Source organism: Mirounga leonina, unplaced genomic scaffold (assembly GCF_011800145.1).
Source record: "Mirounga leonina isolate KUSES-001 unplaced genomic scaffold, KU_Mleo_1.0 Mir_168, whole genome shotgun sequence".
Classification (NCBI taxonomy): Eukaryota; Metazoa; Chordata; class Mammalia; order Carnivora; family Phocidae; genus Mirounga; species Mirounga leonina.
The window spans coordinates 14,551,371-14,572,193 of record NW_023270426.1 but is presented as its reverse complement, the minus strand read 5'-3'; the positions used below and the strand labels follow the sequence as shown (position 1 = coordinate 14,572,193).

Below are 20,823 nucleotides of genomic sequence, written 5' to 3'. Positions count from 1 at the left end.
AGACAGCACATGACAAGATGCTCCATACAGTCATCAGAGATATGCAAGTTAAAACCACAAGGAGATACCACTGCACAGCCATAGATTAGTTATAATCAAAATGAGAAAATAACAGGTGTTGTTGAGGATGTGGAAAAACTGGAATCCTGATACTTTGCTGGTAGGAATACAAACTGGTGCAGTATTTTGTAAAAGAATTCGCCAGTTTCCTAAAATATATATTTCCTAAAATATATAAAATGACCTAGCAATTCCGCTCCTAGACATCTACCACCTGGGAATGAAAATATATACCTACACAATGACTGTTCATATTACCATTATTCATAAGTGAAAAAGTGGAAACAACCCAAATTTCTACAACTTATGAAGAGATAAACAAAATGTAGTGTTATCTAAACAATGGTTTCATGGGGTGCCTGGGTGGCTCAGTCGGTTAAGCATCAGACTCTTGATTTCCACTCAGGTCATGATCTCAGGGTCAAGAAATTGAGCCCTACACTGGGCTCCACGTTCAGCATGGAGTTTGTTTGTCTCTCTCCCTCCCCCTGCTTGTGCTCTCTCTCTCTCAGATAAATATATAGAATCTTTTCTTAAAAAAATTTTAAAAATGTTTATTATCCAGCAAGAAAAAAAATGAACTACTGATACATACCACCACATGGAAGAACTTCAAAAACATTACACTAAGTTTAAGGAGCCTTAAACACGAGTCCAAATTTTATATGACTTCATTTATATGAACTATAAAGGCAAATCTATTGAAACAGAAAGTAAATTAGTGGTTTCCTAGGACTGCAGGTAGGAACAAAGTGACTGCAAATGGGTATGAGTGACCTTGGGGGTGATAGAAATGTTCTAAAACTGGATAGCAGTGATGTCTGCCCAATTCTATAAATGTACTAAAAGTCACTGCATTGTACATTTGGGTGAATTTTAGGGTAAATAAATCATACCAGAAAAAAAAAAGATAGTAGGAAAAAAAGCATTCACAATATCCTTTATGTTACATTTTAAATAATGATTTACCCTAGAAAAATCAGCTTGGCATATTCATGAATCTATCTTACTAATAAGAAATAATTATTTTTTTAATTTTATTTTTATTTTATTATGTTATGTTAGTCCCCATACAGTACATCATTAGTTTTTGATGCAGTGTTCCACGATCCATTGTTTTCTTATAACACCCAGTGCTCCATGCAATACATGCCCTCCTTAATACACATCAGGGCTAACCCAACCCCCCAACCCCCTCCCCTCTAAAACCCCCAGTTTGTTTCTCCGAGTCCATAGTCTCTCATGGTTCATCTCCCCCTCTGATTCCCCCCTTTCATTTTTCTCTCCCTTCTCCTAATGTCCTCCATGCTATTCCTTATGTTCCACAAGTAAGTGAAACCATATAATTGACTTTCTAATAAGAAATAATTAGATTCTACTTAGAAAAATTTCTGCATAGCAACATTCAACTTAGGATACTGATTCAATACTTCTTAAAACATTACAAATTAGAACTGCCTATTTTGAATGGACAGAACTCTAACTGGAGTTCTACAGAGACAAAGGAATTATCCATGTTAGTAGACAAAACAGAGGATGCTAAATTAAATTTATTAAAAGACAGATATTTCCACAATGAATCACTCAGACATTACGCCTTGTTAGTTGTATTTTTACATAATGGTTACTTCCATGATAAATGACTCAAACTTTCGGGCACCTGGGTGGCTCAGTTGGTTAAGCGACTGCCTTCGGCTCAGGTCATGATCCTGGAGTCCCGGGATCGAGTCCCACATCGGGCTCCCTGCTCGGCAGGGAGTCTGCTTCTCCCTCTGACCCTCCCCCCTCTCGTGCTCTCTCTCATTCTCTCTCTCAAATAAATAAATAAAATCTTTAAAAAAAAATGACTCAAACTTTCTATTTTGTTGTAATAAAATTCTGAAATGCTACGTATTCTATCTGCAAGCACACAGAGTCAGAAAACAGCACAAAGACTCTATGCTAATTATACGTAAGTTCCTCAAGTCAGTAACTGAACCGCCCATCTAGGAATTGGGTACACTAAAATATTTGCTGATAATATAACACTTTTATAATGAAAATGTACCTATCACATTTTACTTACATACACTGGCATCTAAGTAATAATGGAAATACACCATTTGCACCTATTAGATTAGTAGATATAATTATCTGCCTGGCCATTCCTCTTAGCAGGTTAATGTGTTGTGACTGTTAATTCTAATGAGTTTTATAGGACTCATGACATCCAAATTCATAGAATATAAATTGAATAGATGAGACTTGTTATTTTATTTGTTAGTTATTTCTGCCATTTGAGATAGCTTACCATTTAATTCTTACACATCTCCCAGATCCTCTTAACCTGACCACACTGTCCTGCCATTCCAGGGTAGATAATTTCTTACAAAGAGTTTATAATTGTCTCAGTGATTTTCTAATGTTCCTCAACAATGCACCTCAATCTTCATTTATCCCCATCTAAACTGGCTGGCACCATAGACCCCTTTCAGTCTGAAGGTATGTTTCTTCCTTTGTTGCTGATCAACTTTATTTCATTACAATAACTATGGTGAAACAGCTGGAATAAGTCTCCTGTTACATTACCCATAAAACTGTTGATACTTTTGTTGACTTCCAAATTCTAGAGTGGGAAGCAAGTTTCAATTTCTATCTACTTTCTCACCTAAAGAGTAGAAAAACATTCGTACTGGCATGAAGGTCCCATTATATCACCTTCCAACTCACTAGTTCACATTTATAACTTGTTGAATAATGATTTGAAACCCATAAAATCCTTTCCAGCTCAATGAGATCTGAGTGGGTTCCTGGGAGGATGTTAAAGGCAAGGACAGAAGGTATCCAAGTTCACTGTAGGAGCTAAAAAGGAACATTAAAATCCATTCAAGACACCTAGGGTATAAAGTTTGGTGGATGTAACTCTAGTCTTTAAAGATGGTGAGTGCTGGAGCTTTCAAAGTTACTCAAAATTTAAATTCTAGTTGGTGAACATATGATGTAATATTGGTTTCACCAGCAGAATTTAGTGATTCATCACTTACATACAATACCCAGTGCTCATCATAACAAGTGCCCTCCTTAATACCCATCACCCATTTAGCCCGTCCCCCAACCCCCTTCCTCCATCAGTTTGTTCTCTACTATTAAAAGTCTCTTATGGTTTGCTTCCTTCTCTCTCTCTCTCTTTTTCCCCCCCTTCCCATATGTTCATCTGGTTTGTTTCTTAAATTCCCAGTGGCTACCCTCAAATTTTAGCTTGCACAAGAATTACCTTGGATTCTTTTTAAATTCATTTCTTGGGGGCGCCTGGGTGGCTCAGTCGTTAAGTGTCTGCCTTTGGCTCAGGTCATGATCCCAGGGTCCTGGGATTGAGCCCTGCGTCGGGCTCCCCGCTCTGCGGGAGGCCTGCTTCTCCCTCTCCCACTCCCCCTGCTTGTGTCCCCTCTTTCTCTGTCTCACTCTGTCAAATACATAAATAAAATCTTTAAAAAAAAAAAAAATTCATTTCTTGGATCTGAGGCCCAGTCTGGGATTCTGATTTAAATGGAGAATTCCCAACTCCCTCAACCTCACCCCTACCGCCATGATTTTGATAAAGCTATCTGCACACCAGACTAAGAAAAAAAGCATTGAGAAGCAGTGATGTGGGCTCACTGCAGAAAGTGGTCATATATTTTAGATGAAGCCTGGCAGAAGTAAGAGGCCAAAAAAAAAAAAAAAAAAAATCTGGGGCAAAACATCTTTATGTGCTTGTGAAGAAAAAAAAAATGTTTAGATCTTATTTTTTTTTTATGGAAAGCAACAGAAAAGCAGAAGATGTTCAATAGTGCCAAAATTGGCCTGGGCTCATCAGCTTCATTTCCTAATCATCTGAGTTCAAGCCTAAACAGTTAATAAGTTATTGCAGATATATGCACATTAATTATGAAATGAAATCAAGTTTCTCTTGTTGGAAAAGTCAAGTACTAAACTCTCTAACCCCTAAGGGCCTTCTCAACACCGTCACGCAATAATTCTGTACAAATATCTGAGTAGCATTAAAATGGCTTAGTTCCCATTTTCTCACTTCTCTCAGTCTAGGGCTTGGCATAAGAATAAAGATGAGATGGAGACAAGATGATGTGCTCACTATGGCTGCACCCTAAATGCACTTTGAAGCAAGTTATGGTCCTCGCTTAGCCAAGGGAATCTTAACATTTCCTTTCAGGAAACCCCCCAAATCATAATCCAAGAGGGACAACTGGTTGTCCCACTGCCTCAAAATATGTCAAGATTACTTTCCTAAGGTAAGACACTTCCCATCTATCAGGAACCTGGAACTCCTCTGATTATTCGTTACTTTGTACACAGAAAGCCATAAAACCATCTGGGATAAAAAAGGAACTGCAATTAAGCGGAAACATTCAATTGTGCATGAGTACAATAAGAATGTGCTATTTTAGTGTTGCATAAAAAATACTTTAAGGCTCCTGTAAAGAATTTCCTGAATTTTAAAAGTATACCATACTATGATTCAGCTAATAAGTTCCAAATAAATATAAAACATCAATATTAATAATAAAATATTTAATAAGTATTATTAAACAAAATTTCTTCTCATAAAATTGGTCCATGCCTGAATTCCTCAAGATATTAAGATATAGATTAATATATGATTAAAGAATTATTGACTTTTAATGTACAATGTCATTTAACCATCAGCATGATGATTCTTATTAGACTAATTTTTTATTAGAATTTACTGTATGATTGCCTTAAATAAGACTGGAGTATCTGCACAATCTACATACAGAAACTTTTCGTGTGTCACCATTGGCAGAACCATGATCATACACACCATTCTGAATCTTAAACCATGAAATGCCTTAAACAGATGCCCTCTTTAAGGTGATAAAGAGATACTGAACACTTACTAAATCAGAGAATTTGTGATGGACACAGGCAAGACAAGAAGTTGAAGCAAAGGAGCAGTTCCTTAAAGACTGTAAATACACTGAAGCAAGGAATTACTTCTTTTATTTTTTGTTCTCTGGGCATTCAGCACTCTCTGTATATATGTAAATAGCCCACTAATGATGAATACTTACAATGTTCTGCCCTTGAAAACAACATTGGAATGAATAGGGTTATATATAAATCTTTTGCACACCTATGAATATTCCTGAAAAGAAGAATAAGCATTTAAAATTTAAGTACATACAATACAAAAGCCTTGACCAATTTGCTCTCCTACAATGTATAAGATTAAGTGTTCCCCAAGCATGGATATTATCAATTGGCATAATTTGTGCCAACCTAATGAACCAGAAATGATGTTTGAGGAAATCTGCTTTTACTAGCTTACCAATAAATTTGAAAACAATTGTGAGTGTTTATTTGATACTTATATTTCCTTTTCAGCATATACACTAAAAAGTGACTATCTATGGATGGTAAGCTTACAGATGACCTATTTTATATATTTTCCAAACTTTCTACAGTCAGCATGTATTATTTTGTTATTAACATTTATCTTTTTAAAACACTAACACAAAAAGAGCTCTGGAATAGAAATGAAAAAGACTAAAAATCTTACAGAAAAATGAGTACAAGATATGAAATGTACATTTACAGGAAAGAAAGAATAAAAATATGAAAAGATTCTCAGCCTCACAAAAAATACCCGAAAAATGTCCATTAAAACTACACTGAAGTAACATTTTTTTTGCCTATTAGATTTCACAAACATCAATGTCTTTAACACCACCCATACTGGTAAACGCATGGAGGAAAGATGTACTCTCATACTCTGATTGCCTGAAGAGTACAGATTGGTACCATCTCTGTGGGGTACAATCTGGCACCATCACCCCAAATTACCAATACAACATGCCCTTTGACAAAGATTTACATTACATAGGCAAAATGGCATATCTACAGAGTCCTATTTATTTAATTTAACACTGTTCATAATAGGAAAATATTAGAATTGATCAAATTATGTCAACACCGAACTGATTAAGTAGATTATGGAACACACTTGCAATCAGATAAAACGGAACTATCAAAAAAAAGAAAGAGGGGGAGGAGCAAGATGGAAGAGGAGTGGGAGACATGGATTTCGCCTGGTCCCAGGAATTCAGCTGGATAGAGATCAAACGATTCTGAACACCTACAAACTCAACAGGAGATCGAAGAAAAGAATAGCAACAACTCTCTGAACAGAAAAGCGACCACTTTCTGGAAGGTAGGACGTGTGAAGAAGTGAATCTGAGGCGATATTTGGGAGAATAGACGGCGGGGGAGGGGCCTCCGTCGGCCGCTTCTGGCAAGTGATAGAGCCGCGGAGCACAAAATCGGAACTTTTAGAAGTCTGCTCTGCTGAGGGACGTCGATCCAGTGGCTAAGCGGGGGGTGGAACCCTCACGGGACAGTGTGGTCTCAGGACCATTGGTGTCACAGGAAGACCGGGGGTGCCTGATTGCAGCAGACCTTCCAGGTATCAGACCGGGGAAGCAGGCTGCAGAGATGGAGCCGAGGCCTGGGCTCTCAGCCCAGGGTTGCCATAAACTGTGATCCGTGGTACAATCAGGCCACTGCTCCTCCAGCAGGGACCCAACAAGCGGCAGATCTGGGGAGACTCACCTTCCTTCCCCGGGAGGAGCAGCGCGGGAGTGCACCGCAGGGATCTGCTGGGTTTGGAGACTCCACCCGGAGTCGGGTGCCAGAGATAGAAACCCTCGGTCACAGGCTGGGTGAGCACGGAGTGTGGCCAGAGACCGGGGAGATGGGAGTGACTGACTGCTTTTCCTGGGGACTCACTGAGAAGCGGGGCCCCGAGTTCTTGCCTCCTCTGGGGCGGAGATTGGGAGGCCGCCATTTTCACTCTCCGCCTCCAAAGCTGTACGGGAAAGCTCGCAGGGAACAAAAGCTCCAGAGAGCAAACCCAAGCAGATTACTTAGCCCAGAACGGCAAAGGCGGGGCAATTCCACCTCCGGCAAAGACTTTTGGAAACCACGGCAACAGGCCCCTGCCCAGAAGATCAGCAAGAACAGCCAGGCAAGACCAAGTTTACTGATCAATGAGAATGGCAGAACTCCAGCGCTAGGGGACTACTGCACATAGAATTCATGGCTTTTTTACCATGATTCTTTAGTCTTTCAAAGTTAATTTTTTTTAACAGTATTTTTTTTTTATTTTTCTTTTTCCCTTTTTCAACCAAAATCCTATCAATCCCTTTTTTAAAAAACATTTTTTATTTTTTCATTTTTAGAGTCATATTCTATCCCTGCATAGTAGTTACCCTTATTTTTGGCATATATATATAAGTTGTTCTCTCTTTAAAATTTTGAGATACAGTTTCTTCTAACAGATCAAAATATACCCTAAATCTCTAGTGTATGGCTTTGTTCTAGTCTCCTGCCTGATCACATTCTCTCCCTTTTTTTTTCCTCTTTTTTTTTTTTAAATCCTCTTCTTACTTTTTTCAACCAACTTCTTATCCTACCAATTCCTTTTATAACATCTTTTATACATTTCATCTTTACAGTCATATTCCATCGCTTCATCATATTAACCCTTTTTTTTTCCTAAGATTTTATGGGGGATGGGAAAGGGAGAAGCTGGCTTCCCACAGAGCAGGGAGCTCGATGTGGGGCTCAATCCCAGGACACTAGGATCATGACCGGAGCCGGGGCAGCTGCTTAACAACTGAGCCACCCAGGCACCCCATAATCCTTCTCTTTGTACATATAGAAGTTTTCATTTCCTTAAAATTTTGGGAGGCACTTTCTTCATACAGACAAAAATACACCCAAAATCTAGTGTGTGGCACTGATTTATGCACCAGCCTGATCATATTTGATCATATTCTGTTTTTTTTTGTTTTGTTCTGTTTTTGTTTGTTTTTATCTTTTTCTTTTTCTTTTTTTTTTTCCTTTTTCTTTTTTTCTTTCTTTCCCTTTCTTTTCCCCCAGTTTCAGGTCTTTTCTGATTTGTTTAGAGTATATTTTCTGGGGATGTTGTTACCCTGCTAGCATTTTGTTCTCTCATTCATCTATTCTCCTCTGGACAAAAGGACAAGACAGAAAAAATCACCTCAACAAAAAACAAGAGGCAGTAACAACTGCCAGGGACCTACTCAATACGGACATTAGTACAATGTCAGAACTAGAGTTCAGAATGATGATTTTAAAGATACTAGCTGGGCTTGAAAAAAGCATGGAAGTTATCAGAGAAACCCTTTCTGGAGAAATAAAAAAACTAAAATCTAACCAAGTCGAAATCAGAAAGGCTATTAATGAGGTGCAATCAAAAATGGAGGTTCTAACTGCTAGGATAAATGAGGCACAAGAGAGAATTAGTGATATAGAAGACCAAATGATGGAAAATAAAGAAGCTGAGAAAAAGAGAGATAAACAACTACTGGATCACGAGGGCAGAATTTGAGAGATAAGCGATACCATAAGATGAAACAACATTAGAATAATTGGGATCCCAGAAGAAGAAGAAAGAGAGAGAGGGGCAGAAGGTATAATGGAGCAAATTATAGCAGAGAACTTCCCTAATTTGGGGAAGGAAACAGGCATCAAAATCCAGGAGGCACAGAGAACCCCCCTCAAAATCAATAAAAACAAGTCAACACCCCGACATCTAATAGTAAAACTTATGAGTCTCAGAGACAAAGAGAAAATCCTGAAAGCAGCTCGGGAGAAGAGCTAGGTAACCTACAATGGTAGAAACATTAGATTGGCAACAGACCTATCCACAGAGACCTGGCAGGCCAGAAAGGACTGGCAGGATATATTCAGAGCACTAAATGAGAAAAATACGCAGCCAAGAATACTATATCCAGTGAGGCTGTCATTGAAAATAGAAGGAGAGAAAAAAGCTTCCAAGACAAACAAAAACTAAAGGAATTTGCAAACACAACACCAGCCCTACAAGAAATATTGAAAGGGGTCCGCTAAGCAAAGAGAGACCCTAAAAACAACATAGACCAGAAAGGAACACAGACAATATACAGTAACAGTCACCTTACAGGCAATACAATGGCACTAAATTCATATCTTTCAAGAGTTACCCTGAATGTAAATGGGCTAAATGCCCCAATCAAAAGACACAGGGTATCAGATTGGTTAAAAAGAACAAGACCCATCGATATGCTGTCTGCAAGAGACTCATTTTAGACCCAAAGACACCCCCAGATTTAATGTGAGGGGGTGGAAAACCATTTACCATGCTAATGGACACCAAAAGAAAGCTGGGGTGGCAATCCTTATATCAGACAAATTAGATTTTAAACCAAAGACTGTAATAAGAGATGAGGAAGGACACTATATCCCACTTAAAGGGTCTATCCAACAAGAAGATCTAACAATTGTAAATATCTATGCCCCTAACATGGGAGCAGCCAATTATATAAGCCAATTAATAACAAAAGCAAAGAAACAGATTGACAACAATACAATAATAGTGGGGGACTTTAACACCCCCCTCACTGAAATGGACAGATCATCTAAGCAAAAGATCAACAAGGAAATAAAGACTTTAAATGACACACTGGACCAAATTGACTTCACAGATCTATTCAGAACATTCCATCCCAAAGCAACAGAATACACAATCTTCTCTAGTGCCCATGGAACATTCTCCAGAATAGATCACATCCTAGGTCACAAATCAGGTCTCAACTGGTACCAAAAGAATGGGATCATTCCCTGCATATTTTCAGACCACAATGCTTTGAAACTAGAACTCAATCACAAGAGGAAAGTCGGAAAGAACTCAAACACATGGAGGCTAAAGAGCAACCTACAAAAGAATGAATGGTTCAGGGCGCCTGGGTGGCTCAGTTGTTTGAGCAACTGACTTCAGCTCAGGTCATGATCTCAGGGTCCTGGGATCGAGCCCCGCATCGGGCTCCCTGCTCGGCGGGAAGCCTGCTTCTCCCTTTCCCACTCCCCCCGCTTGTGTTCCCTCTCTCGCTCTCTCTCTGTCAAATAAATGAATAAAATCTTAAAAAAAAAAAAAAGAATGAATGGGTCAAACAGGAAATTAAAGAAGAATTTAAAAACTTCATGGAAACAAATGAAAATGAAAACACAACTGTTCAAAATCTTTGGGATACAGCAAAGGCAGTTCTAAGAGGAAAGTATATAGCAATACAAGCCTTTCTCAAGAAACAAGAAAGGTCTCAAATACACAACCTAACCCTACACCTAAAGGAGCTGGAGAAAGAACAGCAAATAAAGCCTAAACCCAGCAAAGGAGGAGAAATAATAAAGACCAGAGCAGAAATCAATGAAATAGAAACCAAAAGAACAGTAGAACAGATCAACGAAACTAGGAGCTGGTTCTTTGAAAGAATTAACAAGATTGATAAACCCCTGGCCAGACTTATCAAAAAGAAAAGAGAAATGACCCAAATCAACAAAATCATGAATGAAAGAGGAGAGATCACAACCAACACCAAAGAAATACAAACAATTATAAGAACATATTATGAGCAACTCTATGCCAGCAAAGTAGATAACCTGGAAGAAATGGATGCATTCCTAGAAATGTATCAACTACCAAAACTGAACCAGGAAGAAATAGAAAACCTGAACAGACCTATAACCACTAAGGAAATTGAAGCAGTCATCAAAAATCTCCCAACAAACAAGGGCCAGATGGCTTCCCAGGGGAATTCAAACATTTCAAGAAGAATTAATACCTATTGTTCTGAAACTGTTCCAAAAAATAGAAATGGAAGGAAAACTTCCAAACTCGTTTTATGAGGCCACCATTACCTTGATCCCCAAAGCAGACAAAGACCCCATCAAAAAGGAGAATTACAGACCAATATCCTTGATGAACATGGATGCAAAAATTCTCACCAAAATACTAGCCAATAGGATCCAACATCACATTAAAAGGATTATTCACCATGACCAAGTGGTGAATACCCAAAGAACAAATAATCCAATCAAGAAATGGGCAGAAGACATGAACAGACATTTTTCCAAAGAAGACATCCAAATGGCCAATAGACACATGTAAAAGTGCTCAACATCACTCGGCATCAGAGAAATCCAATTCAAAACCTCAATGAGATATCACCTCACACCAGTGAGAATGGCTAAAATTAACAAGTTAGGAAATGACAGATGTTGGCGGGGATGCGGAGAAAGGGGAACCCTCCTCCACTGTTGGTGAGAATGCAAGCTGGTGCAGCCACTCTGGAAAACAGTATGGAGGTTCCTCAAAAAGTTAAAAATAGAGCTACTATACGATCCAGCAATTGCACTACTGGGTATTTACCCCAAAGATACAAATGTAGGGATCCGAAGGGGTATACCCCGATGTTTATAGAAGCAATGTCCACAATAGCCAAACTGTTGAAAGAACCAAGATGTCCATCGACAGATGAATGGATAAAGAAGATGTGGTATAGGGGTGCCTGGGTGGCTCAGTAGTTAAGTGTCTGCCTTCAGCTCAGGTCATGATCCCAGGGTCCTGGGATAGAGCCCCGCATCAGGCTCCCTGTTCGGCCAGGAGTCTGCTTCTCCCTCTCCCACTCCCCCTGCTTGTGTTCCCTCTCTAGCTGTCTCTCTCTCTCTGTCAAATAAATAAATAAAATCTTAAAAAAAAAAAAAAGATGTGGTATATATATACAATGGAATATTATGCAGCCATCAAAAGGAATGAGATCTTGCCATTTGCAATAACGTGGATGAAACTGGAGTGTGTTATGCTGATTGAAATAAGTCAATCAGAGAAAGACATGTATCATATGAACTCACTGATATGAGGAATTCTTAATCTCAGGAAACAAACTGAGGGTTACTGGAGTGGTGGGGGGTGGGAGGGATGGGTTGGCTGGGTGATAGACACTGGGGAGGGTATGTGCTATGGTGAGTGCTGTGAATTGTGCAAGACTGTTGAATCACAGATCTGTACCTCTGAAACAAATAATACAATATATGTTAAAAAAAGAAGAAGAAGAAGAAGATAGCAGGAGGGGAAGAATGAAAGGGGGGAAATTGGAGGGGGAGACAAACCATGAGAGACGATGGACTCTGAGAAACAAACTGAGGGTTCTAGAGGGGAGGGGCATGGGAGGATGGGTTAGCCTGGTGATGGGTATTAAAGAGGGCACATACTGCATGGAGCACTGGGTGTTATACGCAAACAATGAATCATGGAACACTACATCAAAAACTAATGATGTAATGTATGGTGATTAACATAACAATAAAAAATTTTAAAAAAAGAAAGAAGAATCTCTGTGCACTCATATGTGGTAATCTCACATGTGCATGCATGTGTGTATGTGTATAAATAATGTAGGCTTAAAAAGTATAAATTTATATACACATATTTATTTATCAACTGCTTCTAGATCACACACTAGAAACTAATAACCCTAGCTACATCTAGGAAGGAATATAGCAATAATTGGAAAAAAGGGGTTTGAGGAAGACTTTTCATTGCATACCTTTTCGGAGGTTCTGTTTGGTAAAGTTTGAGTCCTTATAATTTTGAAAATGATATTATTTTGTCTTTAGGTTTGCATGGTAGTTTGGCTCTTAACTATAGAGAACAAACTGAGGGTTACTGGAGGGGAGGGGTTTGGGGAGACAGGTTAAATAGGTCAGATGGGTAGAAAGGAGGGCACTTGTGATGATCACTGGGTGTTGTATGTAAGTGATGAATCACTAAATTCTACACCTAAAACTAATATTGCACTGTATGTTAACTAACTGGAATTTAAATAAAAACTTGAAAAAAAAAGAATGTTAGCTGGTCTGAGTCCTGGATTCCAAATCACATTTCCTCAGAACTCTAAAATTATCAACTCATGATCCTCTAGCATCTAACACTCATTCCGTTAGAGATAATCATTCCCTTATTAAACCTGTAGAATTTTCTCTTTCTCTTTGATTTTCTAATATTCTCCCACAATGTGTCTAGGCATGGGTCTCTACTAATACCACCGTGAGCTTGGTGATGCATCCTTCAATCTGAAGGTGTGCGTCTTCCTTTATCTCTGGAAATGAGATTATGATACAAAAAAAAGCTGTGTTAACCTCTATCTAACCTATATTAGTTATATTAGCCAAATCAACTGTAATCACTGAATTAAATAACACTCTCCACACCATCTAGAAAATATGATCACTGAGGCATACAACATGCAAAATGCACATAGCTCATAGATTCCTCTCGTCTTGCTACTTGAAATTATCTCTACCAACCAGCCTGTATGTTGACCAAGAATCAGCTGAATTTGCTTGAATGCACAAAGGTACAACATTCTGTAATCATGTAATTTAATCAGACACTAAATATTAAACAGCAAAATACAAGTGCAAAAGTGTCTTTGTTTCCTTGAAAATTTTGGAAAAACTTGAGAAAGGTAAGTTGCTAAAGGAAAACTGCTCTAATTTTATTTGGGATGAAACAACTGTAAAAGATCTGAAATTTTTAAAAGTCCAGGATTCTACACATAAGTTATGTTGAGTCTGTCTTTAGTTTTTCTTCCAAATACAGAAATTTATATTGGAAATTAGTTTGTATGCCTGCTGGGTGAGGCTCACCTATACGACCTCACATCCAAAGCTTGGCTGATAAATATATATATATATATATATGATTTAAATTAGATTCAAATCTTTAGGGTACATTGCATGCATTTTAAAAATTCTATCCTTTATAAATGGGCGGAGGTAAATAATCATATATGTGCTCAACGTTTACTGTGTAAGGTGTTTATCATGGAGTTATTTATAAAAGTGAAAAATTGGAACAACAGGACATTGGTCAAATAAATTACACTACACTCACACACACAAAATTCTGTCCTTTCACTTACTTTTAAAAGTTAACCGCTATTAGGGGCGCCTGGGTGGCTCAGTCGTTAAGCGTCTGCCTTCGGCTCAGGTCATGATCCCAGGGTCCTGGGATCGAGCCCCACGTCGGGCTCCCTGCTCCGCGGGAAGCCTGCTTCTCCCTCTCCCACTCCCCTTGCTTGTGTTCCCTCTCTCGCTGTCTCTCTCTGTCAAATAAATAAATAAAAATCTTAAAAAAAAAAAAAAAGTTAACCGCTATTAGATAAATTTGAACCATCTAGATCTAGGATTCATGGCTCACAACTTTTCTTTCATACTGTGGATGCATTTGTCTTTTATATTATGTTCTGGGAGAATTTCTGGGCCTGATCTTCTAGGTCAGAAATTTACCTGTCAGTTCATTGATGGAGTCTTTAATTCTAATGACCACTTATTTTTAGATACATTGTATCTATCTTTTTTTTTTCTGGACAGCAGCTATTGCTGTATTTTTTTTAATTTATTTTTTCCATGAATATATATCCACTCTTATACTTCTGTTAAAGTATCCATCTATTCTATTAATTTTGTTACTCCATATACTAACAAGCCAGAGTCTGAGGACTCTCCTTTATATGGTTCATTTTCTTAAGAGTGTGATATTCTTGGGTGTCAGCTCATATCTTTTTGTTTCCCTGCTCACCTATCTGTTGGGACTCCTCGGATTATTTGGTGAAACAGGTGGGCCCTTCTTCTGGGTGAAGGGAGCCAACAGATCATCTTTTTAGAAGGGAGATGCTGTGTCCTCTGGTGTCACCAACAGGTCTGGGAAAGCTCAGCCTTTATCCTTTCTGTTCTTGCCTAGGCATGCACATGTGGCTTCCACTGCTGGTCATAATTGGACATGAAAAAAAGCCAATGCCACCTCTGCTCCCTGCATTCCTGCTCCCTGCACTTCTGGTGAATCCCCTCCCAGTTCATGGAGGTTTCCTAATGTCTCCATGTTCTCCATTAATCCAGTCCAAACTGTTTTCAGCCTTTAAGGAGATATTCAACATGTCTGAGGTACTAATGGCATTCTTTTATAAAGATTTTATTTATTTATTTATTTGACAGAGAGAGACACAGCGAGAGAGGGAACACAAGCGGGGGGATTGGGGGAGGGAGAAGCAGGCTTCCCGCCGAGCAGAGAGCCCGATGCGGGGCTCGATCCCAGGACCCCGGGATCATGACCTGAGCCGAAGGCAGACGCTTAACGACTGAGCCACCCAGGCGCCCCAATGGCATTCTTTTATAATATTGCTTTAGATTTACTTAGAAGATCTTTTCTGTGGCTCCTAAGATTTGGCTTGAACCAAGAAGGTAGATGAGTGAGGTTCATCTGCAGTCTTTACTTTTTTTCATTTGGATGATCATGCCACTTCTTCCCACTCTGCTAGTACACGACCCTTCCCTGGACTCTACCAGGACACTCCCCTCCTGCCTTAGTACTGGTACCTGAGAAAGTGCCTTGTCTGGAATGGATACCCTAAAATATTTAACTGTTCAAAACTGGCTGTGGCATCGAATGTAGTGATGCAAAAAAAAAAAAAAAAAAAAAAGGGAGAAAACTGCCAAAAAAAAAAAAAAAAGAAACTGAATTTACACAAGGCTGCAGATTCTGTATAAAGAGCTAATCAAAATGACTACTGTATAAAACTTAGAAATTAAGGGAATAAAGTTTAAGTAGTCACTCTTTATCATCCTGGAAGAATAATCCAAATATTAATGATGACCATTTCAACAGTCCATTTAGAGGGAACCACAGGCAAGATGTATCACGACCTAGTTTATCCTGTTGACATGTGCTTTTTAAAAACAAAAACAAAAACAAAAACAAATGCGTTTGTTTTGAGCCAACATAATTGTTGCACTCTTTCATAATATTTAATTTGTTGCTTTTTTGTATTTTAAGTTTTAGAGATTGTTATTTAAAACATAATAAACTTCTGTATATGCTGTATTTTGTTCAGTGATTTTTATTGAGTGCTGACTCAAAACCAGGTATTTTACGATGTTGTGGAAATGAAAAGAAATGAGTAAGAAAGCCGCATCAAAGCACTTGGGGCATACCTATATTTGTACCTATCTCAAGCTATTGTATATCCTTGTTTCCATTTGTCACTGGCAAGGCAGGCTGGAAGCTCCCTGAAACATACATCAAGGCTTTTTCATCTACTTTTTGTATTCTCCATATCTGCACAATGCCTTGCTCAGAGGACTTGCTCAATAAATGTTTAATTGCTTAGTATTAGGATATTTATGTGCCTACGGGATCTAATATGTGGCTCAAATAAGATTATTCTGCAATATTAGAGACTAAGAAGGGGAAACAGAAATAGTAAGAACACTTCATACATCTATTGCTAGATATATAAATACAATTTGTGTGTTTTATAAATAGGAAAAATGAAATCCAGAAAGATTAAATACTTTGAAGAGGCAGCACCTGACCATGTACCCAAAATATCTATTCTAAGACTTTCCCTTTCACAGCACAAGTCAGACTGATATCTGGAGAATGAATTGGCCAACCTTATAAATGTTTACCACTGTGCAATACTGGGTAGTTGATGATCTATGTCCTCTGATAGAGACTCTTGGGTCTTTTCAAATATGCACTAATCCAAAAGGTATGGAGGACTTCAGGCACCAGAAGGCAAAACTAGCTGCTGAGAGAGGGGAGGGGAAGGTACACTTAGTTATCTACTCTTTTTTGGCAACTAAAGATCAGAAAGCTTTCACTTACTGAGAAGAAAAAAAACTGTTGCAAACGAAAAGCAGTTGCATTTATAATTAATTCACCCCCATGGAAAGTCATTATGATTCCTCACATTAGAATGAGAGGATCACAGAATTCTGGAAATACAGAAGAACAAGATGTAGCCCCATGATAATCAACAGTTAGGAAAAGCCCATAGTCCAGCAGACAAGGCTTTTGAGGTCTGATCTCACCAAACATTTTAGGATCATTTCCCCTTATTGCATAGCCCAGTCACAGGAGATTCTTATTTTCATTTCCTTGATAGGTCTCCACTTTTATATCTTCAGCATCATCCCTCTATCTAAAACACTCTTCAGCCTTGTTCTGCCTGGGGAAAGCCTCCTCATGCTTCAGTTAAACTCTGCTTTGGGAAGCCTTCCCCAACTTTCCAAGCTGGATTTACCTCAGGCATAAGATCTGATTCAGCACCTCACTGTTCCATAGATACCTGGGTCATAACCACTTGTGTATGATGTCCTTCTCCCAGTCTGTAAGTCCCTGATGCAGGATGTGGGATACATTTAACATCGAATAGAATTTCAATTCTATCCTTCAGTTTTTAATTAAATCATCCAATTCTCTCATTTAATGAGTGAAAACTGAAGCCCAGAGAGGTAAGGGACTTGTCAATTGTCAGGGTACAAGCCAATGTCAGAGCTCAGATAACAAATTGTGCTGTCTTGCCTTATCCACCCTCATGAGGGCAAAAGGCCTGGCATGGTAGAGTCTGGAGTAACAAACCCACTCTTCTTGGCTATCTGCCTACCTTTTTACTCAAAAGTCTGACTGCTATACTGTATTGCTAGCAACATCAGATTTCCTCAATAACAAAGACTTCCCAGTTCAGAACATATACATATGTGGCTAATAGGAAAAGTGAGTAAAAGTCCAACATGATAAACAGGGAAGTATGTCAAACTCCTATTCAGTCTATGAAAAACCTACTCATAATTCTAACTTTGCTCCCTTAAGTATGGAGAGAAAGCATAGCTCATTTGGAAAATGTGACCAAAAGCCCACATTTCAACACAGTGAAATGCTTTATCCCCTATTGCTTCTACCACACCAGGAACTTTCTATATGTAATTATTTAATCCCTGGCCAAAAACTAGTGGACAATGAAATCCCCACAAAATATTTCCCCCACTGAAGTGTTCAAATATCAGTTCCACAAAAAACATTTTTAAAAGCTTTTCGTGTATTTTTTCCATGCCAACTTTTTTCACTCATGGCTAAAAATGTCCATATTTGAATATTCATCATTATGAGCATCTGGTAAAATATAGCCCTGTCCAGCAATTTACATCATTGGACTTTGAGACCTTAGGAGGGCATAGGTAAAAATTTCCAGTTTCATTTTGTCTGGATTATGACCATCTTTTTCCATTTCATGGCTTTGGGTGGCTTTAATTGTGCGGATATTTTCTGCTCTCCATTACTATTGGGTTTTTCTAGAAATGAGCAGGTTACTTTCAGACAAGTCTTTGTGGATTTCATCAATGGCTCATTAGGAACAGCAAAATGAAGCCACAAATCACATGAGCGTTTTCAATATCTTGTGGGTTTTGCCTTAAACCAGTAATAAAGGCCACAATGATGATGGCTGCGTAATAACATGAAGGCACTTAATGCCTCTGAACTGTACATCTAAAAATGGCTAAAAGGGTAAATTTTATGTTATGTGTACTTTACCACAAAATAAAGGCCAACTTACAGGAGGTAACAATTATCCCCAAACCTGGGTCAGAGCAGAGGAGAGAAAACCCCATGATGATCTCCATTGTTCAGACAGAGTAAATGATTTTTATTTTCAGGTTCCAACAGGCCTCTCAGCAAGGCTCCCACCTCTACCACCTTCTACCATGGAGTGGAGAAGAGAAGAACCGACTACAGCCAGGTAAAATGTAAACCTCAGAAAAGAAAAAGTTAAACCACAGAACTATGACCCTTTGCATACCTACTGGGTTCTAAGGTCAGACTGGGTTCTAAGGTCACTCATCAGTCCACAGCTCCCAGTCTCTCAGTGACTCCTTCTCCACTCCTGTCCCTCCCAGAACATTGAACAGGTGTCCAGTGTGGCTGTGCATGCGTTTAAATTCTAGACAGCTGTCAGAATGTAATTCCCTAGAGAGCTGTTCTGACAACTTTGAAGTAGGACATGAAAAAAAAAAAAAAAAAGATAATAAATGCAGAACTGGGGGTGGGGGCAGACCCAGAGGAGATTCTGCAGTGAGCAGATTGGTTGTCTTCCAAACTCCTAAAAGACACCACGTGGTGGGCTTATTTTGAAATACAGAAAGAAGTAAAACCAGTGGGAAGAGTTACCAGGAGACAGTTTGATACAGTAATCGAAAGAAACGTGTAACCGTATAGAAGGAGAAGGCTCTTAATCCATCCAGTTAGGCTTCAGATTCACTGACTGCCCTGGAGATTTCAATGGGAGGTAAACCGGATAGACTTCCTGCGTAGTGGAGACTGGGGTGAACTTCAGGGCGACCACTTTGGAAGGGGACGAGGTGCATGCAAACCAGCCTGGTGTGGGGGGGGAGGGGGCGGAGTGGCGGGAAGGTGGAGAGGAGGGGAAGCAAGGGCGCTTACCAGGCCACCTCCACAGGTGCTGAAAGAGGCCAGCGAGCCCGGGTGCCGCAGCACCGCTCCGGTGTAGAAGCAGGAGGCGTCGGGCGGCGCCGGGGGGCGCGGGGCGGCTGCTGCCCGCGCGGGGCCGGGGCCGGGACTCGGCCGCTGTTCCACCGCGAAGCGCGGCGCCAGGAAGCGGCCATCTCTCCGGAGCAGCAGGTACAGGTCCCGGGAGAAGGCCGGGATCCGCAGCAGTACCTCGTCGCCGTCCGGCTCGGCTTCCTGGCCCGGGGGAGGAGACGCGGGTGGCTGTGGGGGCGGCGGCTGCCACGAGGCCGGGGCGCCCGGGGACAGGGCGGCAGCCCCGCTGGATCCCCGCGGCAGTTCCTGCGACTCGAACTCCTCGTCCTCCTCGCCCGCCCGCGGCGACGGCGGCCGAGGCTGGGGCGGAGGCTCGGACTGGCCCTCCGCCGGCTCCACCGGCGGCGCCGGGGCCACGGAGCGCACCTCGCGTGAGCTGCCGGCCGCCTGCGCCCGGGCGCTTCCGCCGCGCACCCAGCCTGGGTCCGCGCTGCCCCCGCTGCCGCCGGCCGCGTCCACCGGCTCCCGGCGCCAGAGTGCAGGAAACACGACCTCCCACTCCTCGCGGTCGGGGGCGAACTGCAGCCCTGCGGGCGGGGCAGACAGAGAAGTGCGGGGCGTAAAGTGCCGCGGTTCCAGTAGCACAAGCATTCCCAGGCTCACACTCGGTTCAGACCCCAGGCTCTCGTGTTAATGTGTTGGAGACCACCCGTCTAGCCCCTGAAACTCTTGCAACCCCTGAAGCCTCGCGATCAGATTACAGACCCCAGCATTTTCCAAAATAAAAGTACGAACATATGGGGGGGGAGGGGTGAAGGAGTGGGGCCGCAAAGTTTGGTGACAGCACTTAGTAGGTGAAGGAAAACCGGTGCAAAGACTCCAACCAGATAAATTATTTTCTTAAGTACACGTCAGAGCAAAGCATCGCTATCGATTGCTCTACTTCCCCATTTTCCCCCAGGTGCTGTAAACGTACCTTTGCAAACATTACTGCTCTCATTAATTCCACGATGCTTAAAATGAGGTCGAGAGAAGTGCATTTCGCTCGAGCAGGACCCCTTCATCTGCACCCGCACGCTCCTTTTTATTGCTACCCACTGAGTCCTGCTCGCCGCGCACCGGCTGCACCAGCCCTGCCTCCCCGTGCGTTCCCGGTTTCCGCTGGGGAAGCTGGAAAGCCAGCCGAAAGTCTCGGCCGAACTCACCTGAAACGATCCCATTCGACAAGACCCCCAGCTGGTAAAGGAGGCAGCAGCAGCAGATGTGAGTAAGGCGCATCTCGAGGCTCTTTCCGGGACCGCGCTCCCGCGGCCGCGGCTCCCTGCCCCGCGCGCGCCTCCTTGCGCGATCCACCGCGGGCGCCGCCGCCTCCCCGGAGCGCAAGGAGGCCAGGCGGCGAGTTTGCCCAGGCCCTTTGTCTGCCGGGGGGTGGGAGGGGGGGCTGCTGTGTGACTCCGAGAGGCTGCTCGAGCCCGGGCGGGGGTGGCGGGGGGAGGAGCGGGGGCAGGCAGCGCCGCGGCCCCGCA

At 41.2% G+C, this 20,823-nt stretch overlaps 1 protein-coding gene across 1 annotated transcript in view; it reads right to left on the bottom strand.

Annotated features, from left to right (window-relative positions):
• Nucleotides 1-20,584, bottom strand: part of ADAMTS19 (ADAM metallopeptidase with thrombospondin type 1 motif 19) — a 253,350-nt gene extending 232,766 nt beyond the window's left edge. Inside the window, exons 1-2 of the mRNA XM_035014047.1 lie at nucleotides 20,503-20,584; nucleotides 19,238-19,884 (exon numbers count right to left, since the gene is read on the bottom strand). Of these exons, the coding sequence (XP_034869938.1) occupies nucleotides 19,238-19,884; nucleotides 20,503-20,575 (720 nt within the window). The 5' untranslated portion in view covers nucleotides 20,576-20,584. The remainder of the gene's footprint in view (nucleotides 1-19,237; nucleotides 19,885-20,502) is intronic.
• Between the last annotated feature and the right edge of the window lie 239 nt (nucleotides 20,585-20,823).